The sequence below is a fragment of the Gorilla gorilla genome, chromosome 12 (assembly GCF_029281585.2).
Source record: "Gorilla gorilla gorilla isolate KB3781 chromosome 12, NHGRI_mGorGor1-v2.1_pri, whole genome shotgun sequence".
Lineage (NCBI taxonomy): Eukaryota > Metazoa > Chordata > Mammalia > Primates > Hominidae > Gorilla > Gorilla gorilla.
The window spans coordinates 97,720,019-97,736,517 of NC_073236.2; the positions used below are offsets into that span (position 1 = coordinate 97,720,019).

At 55.3% G+C, this 16,499-nt stretch overlaps 1 protein-coding gene across 2 annotated transcripts; it reads right to left on the reverse strand.

Annotated features, from left to right (window-relative positions):
- Nucleotides 1-494: 494 nt before the first annotated feature.
- On the reverse strand, nucleotides 495-10,998 carry PKDCC (protein kinase domain containing, cytoplasmic). 2 transcript variants are annotated; one of them, XM_019021554.4, is made up of 7 exons: nucleotides 10,153-10,994; nucleotides 5,636-5,758; nucleotides 4,704-4,975; nucleotides 3,992-4,071; nucleotides 3,619-3,726; nucleotides 1,617-1,790; nucleotides 495-1,408 (listed from the first exon to the last, which is right to left on the reverse strand). In XM_019021554.4, the coding sequence occupies exons 1-7, from the start codon at nucleotides 10,789-10,791 to the stop codon at nucleotides 1,323-1,325; spliced, it is 1,482 nt and encodes a 493-aa protein (XP_018877099.2). In that variant the 5' UTR covers nucleotides 10,792-10,994; the 3' UTR covers nucleotides 495-1,322. The 2 variants fall into 2 exon arrangements, with proteins under 2 accessions (XP_018877099.2, XP_063551986.1); XM_063695916.1 differs by lacking the exon at nucleotides 5,636-5,758 and having other exon boundaries at nucleotides 10,153-10,998.
- Nucleotides 10,999-16,499: the final 5,501 nt, after the last annotated feature.

Here is a 16,499-nt window from a genome sequence, read left to right on the forward strand (position 1 = left end):
GGTCTTTCCACAGACCCTCCTTTCTTCTGAATGTTCATATATTTCATGTTCAGAGAAAGACTCAGAAAAGCTTAGTGCCCATGACCTTGTGGTGGGCCCAGGCCAGGTCCAACCCTGGGCAGAGGTAAAGCTGACCCACCTGCAGGTTGTTCGGGTGCTCCTGGTGACCCCTTCATGGCTGACATCTCACCATGAGGACATTATTCCACTGGGTTAGGGCTTCATACATAAGAAGCTGGTCTGTAAAAATAAGAACTTCCTTGGGGGAAAAGGGAGTCCCCATGTCTTTTTTGGGGACACGATGTGGAGGACCCAGCAGGAGGTGGGCACCATGGGTGGGAGCAGGGCCTGAAAACACTTTGTGATGACTTCAGGGTTTGCTGCTGAGATTTCATTCATCTTCCCCTGTGACACACGCATCCCCACAAACATATACCAAGGATATAACTGAGGACCAAGAAGTCACAACCTAACAAACTGTCATTAGGGAAGAGTTTGCTGTGAAACATCATTTTATTAACTAATTTTATTTTATTTTTTACAAAAATAAACAATTTAACCAACAAGAAGTACAAAAGATTCTGGATATTCAAACTCGAGGAAGGGGGAAAGCCTGGTTTTGGCTGCTTTGCGGCTTTCATTGAAAGCAAATGAGGCATAAAGGCCCCGGCCCCACCCCCGCCTCAGGTCCTGGCTCAAACCACACCTGCTCCCTGACCCCAGTCTTGGCTCATGCTGAGGTGTGCACCTCTGCCCCTGACCCCTGGGCTGGCCTGGGAGTGTCCCCTGTCGGGAGGTCAGAGATAGCCTCCCCAGGTACAGAATCACCTACATCCTGGAGCATCCCCTGCCAAGTCTCCTGTCCAGACCTAAGCTGAGAGAACACTCCATGATGGATTGTCCCCACGCAGCCCCCCCGCCTGCTGTGGCATGTGCAGCAGCAGCAGCAGGGGCTTTAGCTACATTCTCACACTATTGAACACAGTGATGGGGCTGCCCACGGAACCGTCCCAGGAAAGGGCACAGCCCCCAGTGGGGAGACTAGCCTGAGCTTGCTTATAGCCCAGAGGGTTGGAGAGGCAGTCATACCCCCATGATTCCTGGACTAGGAGCCAGCAGTCCCATAGCTAGGCTGGTAAACTCACATTTTAACATTTGGCATTATTGCACGTTTGTCCTGGTCACATCTGTCTGTCTGGGATGTTAGCTTTGTCTGCAGGGGTTCCCAGGTGACATGCAGCGCTGCCAGTGCAAGTCACTCCCTCCACAGGCAAGCCCAGCTGCTGAGGATAGTCAGCTGGTCAGCCGAGCCCTCAGATAGGTCAGCCAGAGGCCTTCACATATGTGGTCTTGTTGGGATCAGGGACCACTTGGCTCCATCCAGTCTTGAAAAAGACCAGCTGCCGACCTGGGGGGCAGAGGTGAGAGGTAACAGGGCTGGATGTTTCTCTTCCTGGAGGCAGGACCATTCTCCCTAATTTGACTGCCTTGAAGACACGTATACCTCTCTCTCATCATCTCAGCACCCCCTCTGACTTCCGATGGGAGATCACTATCTATCAACCTCCAGAGAGGTCCTGCCATCTCCCTTGGAAGGGCTTCTCCCACTGGCTCACCTGTCCAGGTGGTCTGGTTGGTGACCACAAAGGCCCGACACTGGGCATGGCTCTCACAGACATCCACGGCCTCAGCCAGGTTGAACACTGAAAGGAGGCAGCTCCCGTGGTGGTAGGATGGCCAGCAGCGGTAGTCTTCCTGGGGGATGGTGCTGTCTGGGATACGCTGGTACTCTGTGGGTTGGGGATGGAGTAAAATGAGAACTCTGTATGCCCAGGTTTGAGTGCCCAGGGATGTGTCACTTTCTGGAAAGGGCAGCAAGACTCATTTCCTAGGTGAAAGCTGAAGTCCAGCCCAGCCCTCTAGCATGCAGATGAAGGCAGCTACCACTGTTGAAACAGGGCTGACTGCTCAATAAAGACAAAGCACAGACTTGATTTTCAGGAGATACATATTTCCCAAATCTAAGGGCACATAGCTTGGTCAGGCAGTACAAGATAGCAGGCACATGCAAGGGGTACAGACATATACAGGGACACATGGAGTCCCAGCTGTCTAGGCTAATTGCTGAGGCCAGGACATTTTAGACAGTTAGAGCCAGGCTTCTCAAACTTCAATGTGCATGTGAATTACCAAGGACTCTTGTTAAAATGCAGATTCTTTTTCTTTTCTTTTCTTTTTTTTTTTTTTTTTGATGGGGTCTCACTCTGTTGCCTAGACTAGAGTGCAGTGACACAATCATAGCTCACTGCAGCCTTGAAATCCTGGGCTCAAGGGATCCTCCCATCTCAGCCTCCCGAAGTGCTGGGATTACAGGTGTAAGCCACCATGCCCAACCAAATGAAGATTCTGATTCTGTAGGTCTGGGGTAGAACTGAGAATCTGTCCTTCTAACCAGCATCCAGTGTGGCCTGCAAGGGTTCAGAGCAACCCTCATTCACATTTTCTCCTGGCCTTGGGGAGAGAAGTTAGGCAAGTTCCTCAGAAGGGCCTGGGATGGAAGGGAGTCAGGGTTTTTGAAGTTAAGAGGCATGCAAATGGACTAAAATGCAAAAAATCCATGGCTAGAGTGGGGAGAGGGCTGGAGGGAAAATCTGAGATCTCATTCTACAGAGAGAGCCTCAGAAGCTCTGAAAACTCACAATCAGTGAGCTCCTCAGCTGCTGGCCTCTTGTTTGCTCCTGTCTTTCCCACCGCCTGGAGAGCCCCAGCTCTGGACTGATAATGCAGAAGCCCTGGGCCTCTGGCCACCCCACCCTCCTGCCTCCTTCTACCAGGGACTAGACCAAAGTCCAGGGCTGACTGTGATTTACAGCCCCATAAACGGCATCCTCAGGGACAGAGCCAGCCATTGTTCACCTCGTTAAACTTTATTTACAGGGCTAACAGGGCTCCCCCACCCCTAAGACTAGCCAGAACTCCTTGAATATGGAGGCTGCTCACCCCTCAACCCCTGCCAACCCCAGCTAAACCCCAGGGCTTCAGCAGAAGGACCACAGCCTGAAACCAGTGGCCAGAATTCTCCCCCTGCCCTGGGGCTTCTCGGCTGGTTTCAGTGTGTGCCTTCCCTAACATCCAGTGCCCTTCTAGCCCCGGGAGGTTAGAGGAAAGAAAGGGAAGCAAACATATACTGCGTTCCAGCTGTGTCATAGGAACTGCACTAATTGCTTTCACACATTTCACCTGACATTTAATTCCCATAAGAATTTGGTGAGGTAGGTAATAGTGAACCCAATTCACAGATGAGGAAAGTGAGGTTCAAGGGGTAACTTGCTCAAAGTCATCTAGCCAGTACATTATAGGGTTTGGAGCCATCCAGAGTAGGGGTATCAGTGCCCAACCCCAGGTTGAAGGCAGAATTATAGTTGCTCTAGCTCAGCTAGAGATGGAACCTCAAATTAGTCCATGTCAGCCCCTCCATGATTCTATGTGAGCCCCTACAGTGGCCTTTGGAGACAAGGGTCCCCAGAGAAAGGGTGAGCCACTTAGCCTAATTGGGCGGGGTCATTCACCCTCCCACCTGTTTCTTGCTTCCCTGTGGATCAGGTTGGGGCCACTCACCGGTACTGCTGCTTGCCGTGGAGTTCTGCAGATACTGCCCGCTCCGGTACAGGTGCAGCACCTTCTCCAGCTGGGCCAGGGTCTCGTCCACCCCCCAGGCGAGCTCTCCTGCAGAGTGCAGTGTGGCTAAGACAGGATGCCTGGGGCTCCCACTCCTCCCTGAAGTCAGCAGCCAGCTGCTCCCACCTCTGCCTCCAGAGCCTGTGCCCCAGTGAACAGAGGGCGGGGGAGCGGGGAGGTTGCGGCAGAATGCCACCTTAGAAAGTGGTGGTTTCTAGAACCCCTGCTGCCCTGGGTTATTTTTCTCCCCACTTTTGCTGGCGGGTGGGGGTGGGGTAGGTGCCTGGAAGCAGATGGGCCCTGGAGAGCTCACCTGTGGCGTTGACGATGCTGTCCAGCAGAGGACGCAGTGAAGGCGGGGCACTGTGAGGCAGGAGGTATGTGAAGAAAAACCTGTGGCAGAGGGAAACCAGTGGCTCAGGAATCCAGCCTTTGGAGACACATCCTTCCTCTATTCCAACCTGGGGCAGAACGCTAACCTGGCCAGGGAGCCGGATCCCTCAGGCCTAGCAACCAGGCAGAACGCCGTGAAGTCTACTCAGCCTCGGGGGAGGGTTCTGGGCACATGCCAACACCGCACCTAACTTCATACTAACCGAAACCGGGGGACTGCTTCCCATCCCTTCCCAGGACTTGCCCACCTCCCAGCCCCACATTATCCCCTGACTGACCCCCGGTGTCGGAGCAGCCCCATGGCTGGGGCCCAGTGAGGAATTTCCCAGAGCACAAGGGCCTGGGTGGGAAGGGAAAAGTGCCAGTTCCACCAGCCCTAGGCTCCGAGTCCAACACTATTTTAAGAAGCCTCCAGCTGCCACCCCCAACCCGGATTCTCCTTGGAGCTGTCTATTTTTAGCCTCTCCATCAGAAGCCTGAATGTTCCCTTCTGGACAGGGTAGAAGCCTTCCCTTGCTCTGGTCAAGGCTGAGTCTCCCTGCCCAGCTGGCCTCCACGTTGGCTGTCTTCCTGCCATGCCCTCCTGGCCCATTCTCCTTCGATGGAGTTCCCGAGTCGGGGGTGGAGGTCACCTGTAGGCATTATAGAGGTTCCGCTTCTCGTTCATGCCCTCGCACCAGCCCTGGGCTGAGCAGGGCAGGGTGAAGTTCCTGGCCGGAAACTCGAGTATGCAGTCGGTGCTGCCTGCACACGGCGTCTCCTCCACACGTGCGTCATCCAGGTCCGTCACTTTGAGCTCCCCATCCACCAGCACAAACTGCCGAGGGCGGAAGTCCAGCAGAGTGACGGAGCCCAGTGGGGAGTGGGCCAGGTGGTGGAGGAGGCGGCCCAGGCTCAGGCAGATCTGAGGGGCACAAGAAAAGACTGCTCACTGCTTTTCTCCTGGGTTGGGGGTCTGTGGGACTCAAGGGCACCCTCCTTTTGGAATCTGAACTTTGCTTGTGGGGGTTGGCACTTCTCTTCTATAGGCCCCAGGGCTCCACAAAGGCCAAGGTCAGCAGCCTTAGAGAGGAGGCCAGTGATTTTCTATTAACTCTCGGCTGGCCTGACCCTGGAAATGATATGGAGTGGGTGGGAAACTGCAGCAGCGAGGGTCTGGGGATAATGCATCTCTTCCCTGAAGTTGCATCCTGAATGTAGTTTTAGTTCACTGTGTGGAAATAGTGGGAGGGTCAAGATGGTACTAAGGTCTTTCCTAGTTCTAGGACACTGGCCCTCCTGCAGTCAGGCTGAGTGTGAGTGTGTGAGTGTCAGCCCCCACAAGCTGGTGTGTACACGCGCACAAGGAGGGGTGAGGAGGGCAAGAGCACAGCATGTCGGGATCCTTTAAGTCTTGCTTCTTTTTTGAACCCTTTGGCCGGTGGCTGAGTCAGCCTGTGCGCCTTCCTCCCCTCCCTCTCCCTGGGTGGAGGAGGAGGAGTGGGAGCTGCTTTGGAGGGCTGGCCTTCTAAGGCAGAACCATCCTAGCAAGGAGCCCAGGGCCCGAGCCCTCCTCTGAGCTCACTCGGAATCGATCCTCCCAGGAAGTTTGCAGCAGCTGGATCATTTCTACAGGGGCGCCCAGCTCCGTGATGGTGGTCAGGGTGTCTGGGATGTCCTCGCTGTCCTGGTAGCAGTAGCCATAGAGCTGGGGAAAGCCGAGGGCAGGTCATTAGGTCACAGGGTGGGGGTGGGGACAGGGAAGGGCTGGACTGTCAGGTTCCCCCTCTCTCTCCCCCCACCATCCCCAGGCCTTTGCTTCAGCTCAGGCCAGAAGAGAATGGCAGCGTTGCCTGGGAAGCATGCCCTCTCTTCCCTGCAGTCAGACTTCCTACTGACCATGTCAGCCCCTCACCCCTTCCGACTCAGGTAAATAGGCAGGTCTGGCCACTGTGAGTTAACCACGTGCCAGGTACCATGCTAAATTGCTCTATGTGCATAACTCAATTATTTTAATAACCCTAATGGGCACAGTAGGTGCTATTATTATCTCCAACTTCAGGTGAGGAGGCTGACTCAGAGAGGTTAAGTTGCTTGCATAAGGTCGCACAGCTGATCAGTGTATGAGCTAAGATGTGAATTTGTGCCACTCGGATTCCACAACCTATTTTTATTTATTTTTCTTTTTCTTTTTTTTTTTTTTTTGAGACAGCCTCGCTCTGTTGCCCAGGCTGGAGTGCAGTGGCATGATCTCAGCTCACTCCGCTTCCTGGGTGCCGGCGATTCTCCTGCCTCAGCCTCCCGAGTAGCTGGGATTACAGACGCTTGCCACTATGCCCAGCTAATTTTTGTCTTTTTAGTAGAAACAGGGTTTCACCATGTTGGCCAGGCTGGTCTCAAACTGCTGACCTCAAGTGATCTGCCTGCCTTGGCCTCCCAAAGTGTTGAGATTACAGGCGTCAGCCACTGCGCCCGGCCACAATCTGTTTTTTCTAAGAATGCTGTTTGGTAATACACAAGCGAGCATACGGTTGGGCATTATCCTTCCTCCCCTCCTCGAATCTGTACCTATCCCTCATCATTTCTACCTTCTGGCAGCTTCAATTTTCTCTGCGTGGGTCTTGAGGGAGGAAAAGCAAGTTCCCTTAGACTGGTAACAAGTGTTGATAAGAACAAGGTACCTGAGGGCACATCCCCAGGTGTGTTTTGCATATGAGTGACGTGTATCAGTGGGGTTGGTAGTGAGTGATGATTCCTCCTGGAAGATCAGTTCTTTTGGGGTTACGGTCACAGGGAACTGCCCACTCTGTCATCTGGGGAGAAGCTCTGCACTGCCCAGGGACTTCTGGGAAGCAAAGCCTGAGTGTCACTACCACCTTAACAGCACCCACAGGCTTCCCCCTGGCTCTTCCAACATACTCCACAGCAGCTAGGGGCTCGTATGGTGCTCAAAACAACCAGCACCCTGTGGGGTAGAAACACAAAGGCTGAGTTGTCCAGGCCCGACTCAGGGAGAGGAGAGCTATGCGGTGGAGGGGTGGATATCCCTGTGCACTGTCACCCTCATACCATCATTCACACCCTCCCCAGAGCCACTCCAGGTCCTCACATGTCCTCTTCCCGCCCTAGGAGTGCCCCCTCAGCTCCCCATCATCCTGCTGGCATGGGGGAAGGCCTCACTCTTGGGCTGTGACTTGGGGGGCCAGGGCAGCTCCAGGCACCCTCTTCTCTCTCCACCCCCTCCCCATCAGTCCAGGGAGGCCCCAGACCCTGGTGGGGTGGGGGGAAGGTAAGGGGAACAGCCCTGGGGCCTGGTTCTCATTTTCTTGCCCAGAGTCTGAGCCTTTGTGGGAAACTTCTGAAGGTTATTAAACACCCGGAGGTCGTTAAATGCGCTGTTAACGAGGTATTAATCAACACCCCTCAGGAAAAAATAAAAAGACACCATTAACCCCCCCAGGAAGCGTGAGGCTGAGCATTTCAGTCACATCTTTTGTTTGGTTGGGAGAAGAAATATACTCTAGCAGGGCCAGAATCTGGGCCCAGGCAGGCCTGGGGGCCCATCCAAGGCCTGGGGGCCCCAGGATGACTGGGGGAGGGAGAGGTGGGGAGAGGTTGAGGGGAGGGAAGACCCTTGTGCCCTCTAGCCCTGGGCTATAGAGGAGTCAGTCACGTGAGGGAGTGTGTATGTGTGTGTCAGGGGCGGGATGGGGAGGGGTCAAAGAAAATGGATAGAAAGATCTCGCCCAGGCAATCCCCATGACCAGAGAAAGCCCTGGGAGGTGCAGAATGGGGCCTGCTAGCCTGGGCATTTTCTATTAGAATCCACAGCACCAATTCTGGGCTGCTCAGAGAGGGAGGGTGGTGAGCCTGCACCACTAGGAACTCTAGAAATGTTCTCTAACTCCTCCCCAGTTCAGCAAACAGTCAAATGGTTTTGAAATTTTAAATAACTCAGAGGTATTAAAGCAGCATTATTTCTAGTTCCCTGTACACCTGCCCTGAAGCCTCCTGGGCAGGAAGACCCCACTGTAGGCTTCCCTGCCAGCAAAGATGGCCGTGTTTAGGAGGCCAGAGCGACACTGGCCTGATGGTCAGAAGATGAATGGAGGAGAGCCACCCTCAAAGCAGTCCCTAAACTCACACTAAAGGGCCCCCCACTTTTCACTTTTCCTGGGTAGAAAGGACCTGTGACCCTCTCTCCCTTAGCAACCCTTGTGCCCTGGGGCCACTAACTCTCGTCTGGGACTCTACAATAAAGAGTCACACAGCTAACCCCAGACAACCCTGGTCTTGGTTTGGTGAGGGAAGGGTGAAAACTATTCTGTTGTAATTTTTTCTTTGGTGCCTTCAGAATTGGGCTGGGGGCCTGATATTTCAGAGGAGGACCATCCCGTGATATATATGTGGGGCGTTAGCTGAATGCTTGTCAGGAAGTTTGAGCTGGCGGGAAGAGTGAGGGACAAGTTTCTTAAAAGATAGGAAAGCACATCAAACATCAAACCCGTCTGAAGGGAGAGGGGTCTTGAGTCAAGTAACTAAGACTTTATGTCCTGCTAAGTCACTCAAGACCTCTCCACTCCCTCAGGATCTGGCTGACACCCTAGAGTTTCCAAAAAGTTCCCAAAAGTCCCTGGGAAGGAAAGAGTACAAGATCCTCCCAGTTAGAATGGCCACGTAACCAGGGGCTCACTCCCTGAAGCTGCAGACACAGTGTGAGCTGTGCAGCCAGGCTTCACTACGCGCAAGTGTTGGTTCTGCCCGAGCTCCTGAGACCAGTTTGGGGCCCAGGGCCCGGTCACAAGTGTCTGACCAGGGTTGGGGAATACGATGGGGGAGGGGGAGACTGGGAGCCAACAGGAGTATAAATAGCTTTTGGGCCAGTCTCTCCTGCTCTACGACGCCCACCCATCTCCCTCCAGGGCTGGGGTGCCATCTCACTCCTAAGGAAAGGAGAGAGGGACTCCTGGGTTTCCAGTCATTTCTGCTGGGTGCAGAAAAGTTAGTTTGAGTGGGCTGGTAGGTGAAAGATGTGTGCAAGATTTCATCCGTTGGGGAGGCTGCACACACCCATGTTCACCGGGCCAACAGCGGTCAGGGATTCCCCTCTGTTGGCTCAGACATGTGCAAAGGGAATAGTCTGTCTAATCTTAGGATGGAGGGAGACCTGAGAGAGAGGACGTGGAGTGTTAGGGCGGTGCTGGGACTGTGAGAGGCCCACTCAAAGTCTAGCTTGGAGGGGACAAGGTGGGGGTTTCAGCTCTCGCCTGTGTCTCCAGCGAACAGGCGAGGCAGAGTCCCATTGAGTAGGAACCTGAGCATTTGGCCTTCTCAACCTTCCAGCCTCTTGGCTATCTATATACACTCAGACAGTGTGACATTTAGATCCTTAGGCCGCCAGTCTGTCCACTGAGCTGAGACCTTGAGGCTTCTCCAGGGGCTCAAGGACCCACTTTAAGGCCTGGGGAACCCTTGGTTCACTTCTGGGAAGGACTGTGTTCCCGTTTTCTAGCCTGCTCCCCAGCCCCCTTCCAGTGTCTTCTGGGTGGCGCTGGAGGTGGGTGGGTGGGGAGACTCTATAGGAATCAAGCCTGACACATGGTCTCTTTCCAGCTCTTCCCAGCCCCATTGCTGTCCCGTCTCATTTTCAAAACCAGACAAATCACTGGAAGTTGAGAGAAGTTCCATCAAGAAGGGGGACTTTATCACACAGTTGGAATTCTGACTCAAGTGTCTTGGCTTCGGGTCATTTTGGCTTGGGGTAATATCCCTGGTGTTCAACCTCCTAACTCTAGCCCGGTGTAGAGTCCTAAATCCTAATGGACTGCCCCACCCCCTGAGTTTTGGGAGCCTCTGTTCTGGCCTGTCTTTAAGAGATGTGTGGAAGCCGAGAAACCCAAGAGTTCTTCGGTAAAGGGACGCCCACCCGGGAGTGAGAAGCAGGGTGGTGCAGTGGGAAGGGCCATGGTCCGGTTTCTGCGTCTAGCTTAGCCTGGGCGCAGTCACTGGCACTCCAGATCAAGGGGTTCTCTTCCAGCCAGGTTGACAAGGTCTTGGGCACTCCCAGCCAACACCATTACCCCCGCGTCCCCACCCTCGTACCTGCAGCACGTTGGGGTGCCGCAGCCGCTCCAGCAGCACCATCTCCTTAAGCAGCTTGTGGGCCGCCAGCCGATAGCAGCCCCTCCGTACCCCGAACTCGCGCACGCAGCTGCCCAGATCGTGGCCGCTAAAGTCCACCGCTTTGAGCGCCACCGCGGCGCCGCCGGGCAGGCGGACCCGGTACACGGCCTTGGTGTAGCCTGAGCCCACGTACTGCGCGCCGGACACGTTGCGAAGCGCGGCGCAGCCCAGGCGCGGGCCCGGGCCGGGGGAGCCTGGGCCGGGAGCCGGGGGCCAGCCTGGGGCGCCGTCGGGCAGGGGCCGGGCCCAAGGGGGCCGGGGGCGCGGCAGGCCGGGCCCGCCCGGAGCCAGGTCCATCAGGCGCCGCCGCTCCGGCCGGCCCGCCCCGGGCCCGGGGCCCCCGCGGGAATAGCGCTGCACCTCCTCGTAGCGCGCCCGGATCTGCCGGGCCAGCTCCCCGCGGCCCCCGCGACGGCCCGGACCTGGGGCCGGCGAAGGCTCAGGGGACTGGCCTGGCCTCGGAGGCTCCGAGCCCGGAGCGAAGAGCACGTTGAGGACGGAGCCCAGCAGGAAGGAGGCGCAGAAACCCGCGGCCACTGCCGCCCGCCGGCGCCGCATCGCTCCCCTCCCCCCGGCCGGCCGGCCCCGCGCGGCTCCCCGGCCCCGGCCCCGGGCGGCTCAGGCTCCGAGGCGGCTCCGCTCTGCGCCCCGCCGGCCCCCTGCCCAGCCCGCGCGCATGGCCCCGGCGGCCCCGACCCCGGCCGCTCGCGGGCTACACATCGGCCTGACACTTGCCTCCCTGCCGCCCTGCCCCCGCCGCTTATAAGGCCCAGAGCCGCCCCCCCCGCCCCCCGCCCCCGCCCCGCCCCGCCCCCGCCCCTCCGCCTCCTCCTCCGCCTCCGCCTCCACCTCCCAGCTCCCGGCCCGAGCCCGTCCTCGGCGCCGCCCCCTCCGGCCGCCCGGCCCGGCCTTCCCCGCTGACTGACAGCGGGACCTCCTCCCGCGGCCGTCCGGGCCTGGGAAGCGGCGCGGAGGCGGCTCCGGTCCTGCCCAGCCCGCGGTCCCCCGAGCTCCGTCTGGGAGCGGGGGAGGGGGCGGCGGCGGCCAGGAGGCGCGCGGGGGCTCCGCGCCCAACGCGAGGGCGGATAACGGGGCCGGGGCGGCCGGATAACGGGATTGGGAGGTGGATAACGGAGCCGGCCGGGCGGAGTGGGGGAAAGATAAAGGGACGAGGCCGGCGGGTAGCGGGCTCCGGAGGGGACGAGCAGCTAAGTCCGGGGTGCGGAGATCCGAGTGATCTCAGCGCTCCCTCCTGGGACTGGGGGCCTCGGGGCGGTTTGGGCGCAGGGAAGGCGCGTGGACCCCGTCTCTTGCGGGTGGGGCCGGGGGTGGCGGCTCCTCGCTCAGCCCCGGATTCCGGATTGGGGCGATGGTGAGGGGGAAGCGGGCACAGCCGGGCCAGCACCTGTGAGCGCGCGTGGGACAGGAGCTCTAGGCATAGAAGAATGCTCGTGAGCTCGCCGAGGATGCCCTGTTCAACTCCTTTTACCAAAGTGTTTCTGATTTTCCTTGCCCCTAAAGCCCCAAATGCAGCTGGGGGTCGCTCCCAACCCCTCAAGATGCCTGGGGTCTGACGCGGTCAGCCGCGTATAAGAAACCATGTGCATGCTAGTAGCTTGGGCAAAGAGTGCGTTTGTGCCCACGGACGGCTGTCTGTGGAGTGTGTGCCTCGGCGTGTCTGAAGGGGCCATTGTGTCCGATGAAGGGAATGTGTACCTTGTGTGTAAGTTGGTGCTGACGCCACCAGAACTTCGGTCCCTCCTCCTCCCTCCCTGATTGCATCATTAGTGCTAATTGAGGGGCTTTCACACGCCAGTGCGTTAGCTGTTTGGAGTGAGCTCCCCCCTCCTGGGAGAGATAAGCCGCTGCCCCTCCCCCTCGCAGCTCTCCTCTTCCCCGCCGCTCTGAAACTGCCCACCTAGATCCTCTCACCTTCCTGGGCAGCTTCCTGCCTCCCTCTGGGCCAGGTTAATCTCTGTCCTCCTCACAGTGTCAGGGATTGGCTGGGGAGGGGTCAGGGAGGAGAAGGGTCCACAGCCTTTTTTCTGGGGGTGGGGGTGGGTGGGGGGGTATCCAGGGAGGGGAGATTTTCCCTGAAGAGGTCTGGCGTTCCTACAGAATGCAGTGTCTGTGATGAGAAAGGGACAGGAATTTCTGCCCTGTTCCTTTGGACATGGAAGGACCGAGGAGACAGCTGAGTCCCTGATCTCCAGCCTATGATCCCACTGAGGTGGGCCTTCCAGCCCGGACTCCTTGTTCTCTATGGCTTGGGGAGTTGGGGCCCAGTCCGACTTGGCAAGCATGGAAAGGCAGGGTGAAGGAAGCCATGATTCCTCCGAGAACACTGGGTCTGGTGGAGTCAGGTCTGTACCGATAGAGCTGTTCTGCCCCGCTCTGGGCCGTGGCTGCAGTCTGCAGGGTGTCGGGGGAAGGCTCTGAGCAGATGCCCTCCCCAGCCTTGCACCAGATGTCTTTGGTCTAATTAACTGTGCTGGGAAAACCAACCTGGGTTTGTAAACAGAGCTACTGGCTAAAGTCAACAGGGAACAGCAGCAAACAGCAAACATTCCCCTCACACTCAGCCTCGGTCCAATTCAGGCCCCTGGGGAAAACGGGGAGCTGGGTGGATTAGGAGGCCCCCAGGCCCACAGCTGAATCAGGAAAAGCCTGTCTGCCTGTGTCACCCCAATATGGCTGCTAGTTCCTTATCAGTTCCATGTCTTCTCTTCTGGGGAGGAATGAGGATTTTGGGAGGAACAGTTGCCATCCCAAGATAGGCTCTGTCCTTCCAGCAATTTCCCCATAGACATCTACCCAGCCAAACGTCTCAATCCGTGAGGGAGCTGTTGTGGGGGAATATTCCCTGAAGAACTTTCTTTGGGGCTTGCTCTGCCCTTGTGTCTTGGAGAAACTTCTGAGGGTAAAACTTGGCGTTGTGAGTCTACAGCTCAGAGTAGGTGAATATAACATGAACATTGTTAAGTTCGTTACACATCATGTAGGTATTATAATAACATGTTCTGAAATTAGATAATTATTCCTGTGATATCTTTGCCAAGCTTCAGTGTTTCTGTTATGGTTTGAAAGTTCAAGGCACACAGGGGCCTGAGAAACAGGCACAAATGTGCGTGCAACACACACAGGTCCACGGAGCAGTTCGGAGCAGTAGCTCACATACAGGAACAAAGGCATCTCAGTGGCCTCCCTCGCATACTCACTGTCTCCCTCACCAGCTCTCAGACACACAGACATATACAATCTGAGATGGAAATGGGTTTTTGGCTTCTGAAAGAAAGGGATTGAACTTTTTGAGCAGATTAGAGTTTCTGAATTGGCAGTTCTTGAGTTCTTAGCTGTATTTTGCTTGTTTGCTTTTTTTTTTTTTTTCCTTTCTGCCACCCAGGGAGAGGAATCATTTCAAAGAATTGAAATACGTGAAATGCTGCTGCAGGCCCCTGATCTGCAGTCTGCCCACCCACTCAAAGACCAGGTGGAGCCCATAGCCTGGGCCTCACAGGCCAGAGTCTGCAGGCCAGTGTCCAGCTCAGAGCCCTCAGTGCCATCTTCATACAGGAGCCATCAGATGGCAGTCCTCCCTGTCTCCCCCAGGGCTTCTGGCAGCCCTCAGACCACAGTGTCTGTGCAAGGTCTAGAAGGCTCAGTACGTCCAATGCTCTATGCTTTCTTGCTCCCTCTATCTTTCTGCCATGCTCCTACCCCACTCAAAACACTTACTTGGATATTAATCCTTGGGAAGAGGGCACATGGCCCAGACTCCAAAATGCTAAATTTTCTTTAAGGTGTCTTTTAAATACCTTCTTTCTGCATGTTTCTGTCACATCATCCTAGACTGTCTGAAGGGTTATTCTAGCCTCCCATCTGCCTTCTTTATTGTCCATCTTTTTCTCTGCAGGCCAAGACTCAGACACCTCTTTTGGAGTATTACTGTCCTACTCAAAAACCTGGAGGATAAGCTGAACTGGCCTTCAGGCCTCCATGAGCTGGCCCCAGCCCCCCACCTAAGCCTGTGTTCCCCTTTCCATTCCTCCACACAAAGTCAGACTCCTCCTGCACCAGCTCCTGCTCCAGTCATCATCTGTGTTTTCCCATCAGTGCCCTCTCTCCCAGTTCCTCTTCCTGAAATACCGTCTTCTAGCCTTTCCGCTTAATCTTTGCCAAGTGGTCCTTCAAGGCCTCCCAGAAAGTGTTGAGGTAGAGATAATGCTTCTGCAACTGGGGTCGTGTTGCAGAAGGTCCTTGGGATATTGAGTGTCTATTCTTAGAGTTTTGTGGAGAAGGGAAATGTACATAATACATTTCTCAAGTCTTGGAAAACTCGATGTAAAGAGCTTGGGATTTGGAATCAGGGATTCAATCTCATTAACTGAGTGACCTAGTATTTACACAAATTCCAAACAAACAAACATCTGTGACAACATCTTACACAACTTGGTTGGGTATAACTCTGCCAGGGGGCAGAAATAACTTGAACCTCTCTTCTTTTCTTCTTTCTTTCTTCCCCTTCCTTCCTTCCTTTCTCTCTCTGTGTCTCTCTTTCTTTCTTTCTTCCTTCCTTCCTTCCTTTCCTCCCTCCCTCCCTCCTTCCTTCCTTCCTCTCTCTCCTTCCTTCTTTTCTTTTCTTTTCTTTTCGTTTCTTTTCTTTTTTCTTTTCTTTTCTGATAGGGTCTTGGGTCTTGCTCTGTTGCCCAGGCTGGAATGCAGTGGCCCGATCTCAGCTCACTACAACCTCCACCTCCCAGGCTCAAGTGATTCTCCCACCTCAGCCTCCCAAGTAGCTAGGACTATAGGTGTGAGCCACTATGCGAGCTAATTTTTGTATTTTTTTGTACAGACAGGATCTCACTATGTTGTGGAGGCTGTTCTTGAACTCCTGGGCTCAAGCAATCCTCCTACCTCAGCCTCCCAAAGTGTTGGAATTACAGGGTTGAACTACTTTCTTTTGTTTTTCCTTTCTTTTTTTCTTTTTCTTTTTTTTGAGATGGAGTATCACTCTGTCACCCAGGGCAGTGGCGCGATCTTGGCTCACTGCCACCTCCACCTCCTGGGTTCTAGCGATTCTTGTGCTTCAGCCTCCTGAGTAGCTGGGATTATAGGCGCCGGCCATCACGTGTGGCTAATTTTTGTATTTTTAGTAGAGACAGGGTTTCACCATGTTGGCCAGGCTGGTTTCAAACTCCTGACCTCAAGTGATCTGCCCACTTTGGCTTCCCAAAGTGCTGGGATTACAGGCGTGAGCCACTGCGCCCGGCCTGAACCACTTTCTATCCTGGTTCCCATAGGTGAAATCTCTTAACCTCCTGGGCTCTTTTGTGCCTGGAATTTCCCCTTTTTCCCAAATCAGCAAACCAGTAGTCCATCACAGGAGGCCTCACCACTTTCCCTACACCGTGGTAAGCTTCAGAGGGAAGACCATGAATCAGAACCTGGGCTGAACCTCCTGATGCCAGAGTCTGAGAGCAGGGACAGCCCCAGCTTGTCCTCCCTGGAGCAAGGCTGTAGGGGAGGGGACTGATTCTGAAAAGAGGGGGGAAAAGGGTGGAGCTAGGCAGCCCGCTCCTCCACCCCCACCTCCCTCAGGTAGGAAGTGAAGCTGACATTTCCAAAATATAAAAAACAGATGATGAAGGTCAGGTTTCCCGCATGCTGGAGAGCGGGAGCCCCAAGGCAGAGTCCCCAAAAAATTATCGGAGGCAGAGACAGAGGAGAGAGTGAGAGAGTGTGCAAGCATGAGTGCAGAGATAGATAAATATGAAGAAACATATAGACAAAAAATTCTGAATCCTGAGAAAAGTAGTCAAACAAAGACGGAGGAAGCCATGGCTCAGGAGAGATGCTTCCACCCGTTTCTGGAAAAGAGCTTAGTTCCCCTCCATGGGTTTCAGGATGGGAATATGAGCCATTTTAGCTCCACGACCGTCAGAGGGGGAGGCCCTCCTAGAACCCAGAAACCAAAAGGCTCTGTGGGCTCTCAGAGCCCTCACCGCCTGGGCTGGCTTCTCTATCTCTGCCTCGGAGTCTGTGGTCCCCAGAGTCTCTCTCAGACCCCTTCCTGTGCCTGGCTCTCTCTTCCTCCTGCCTCCCTCCTACTCAGCCTCACCTGCCAGCCAGAGAGATGCTCTGTGACACTTTGTCTTTCTGTCTCTTTTCTGGCTTTCTGAGCTGTGTCCCCCTCCTTCACTGTTTCTTGAGATTGGAGGAGCTGGGGGTGGGGCTGAGGACTGGAGAGGGGGTTGGTGGACCCAGAG

Coding starts and splice junctions, on each gene's coding strand:
- PKDCC (XM_019021554.4), bottom strand. CDS start 10,791: ATGCGGCGCCGGCGGGCGGCAGTGGCCGCGGGTTTCTGCGCCTCCTTC. Junction 3,727..3,991: donor CAGCATCGTCAACGCCACAG/GTGAGCTCTCCA, acceptor TGCACTCTGCAG/GAGAGCTCGCCTGGGGGGTG. Junction 1,791..3,618: donor CACGGCAAGCAGCAGTACCG/GTGAGTGGCCCC, acceptor CCCAACCCACAG/AGTACCAGCGTATCCCAGAC.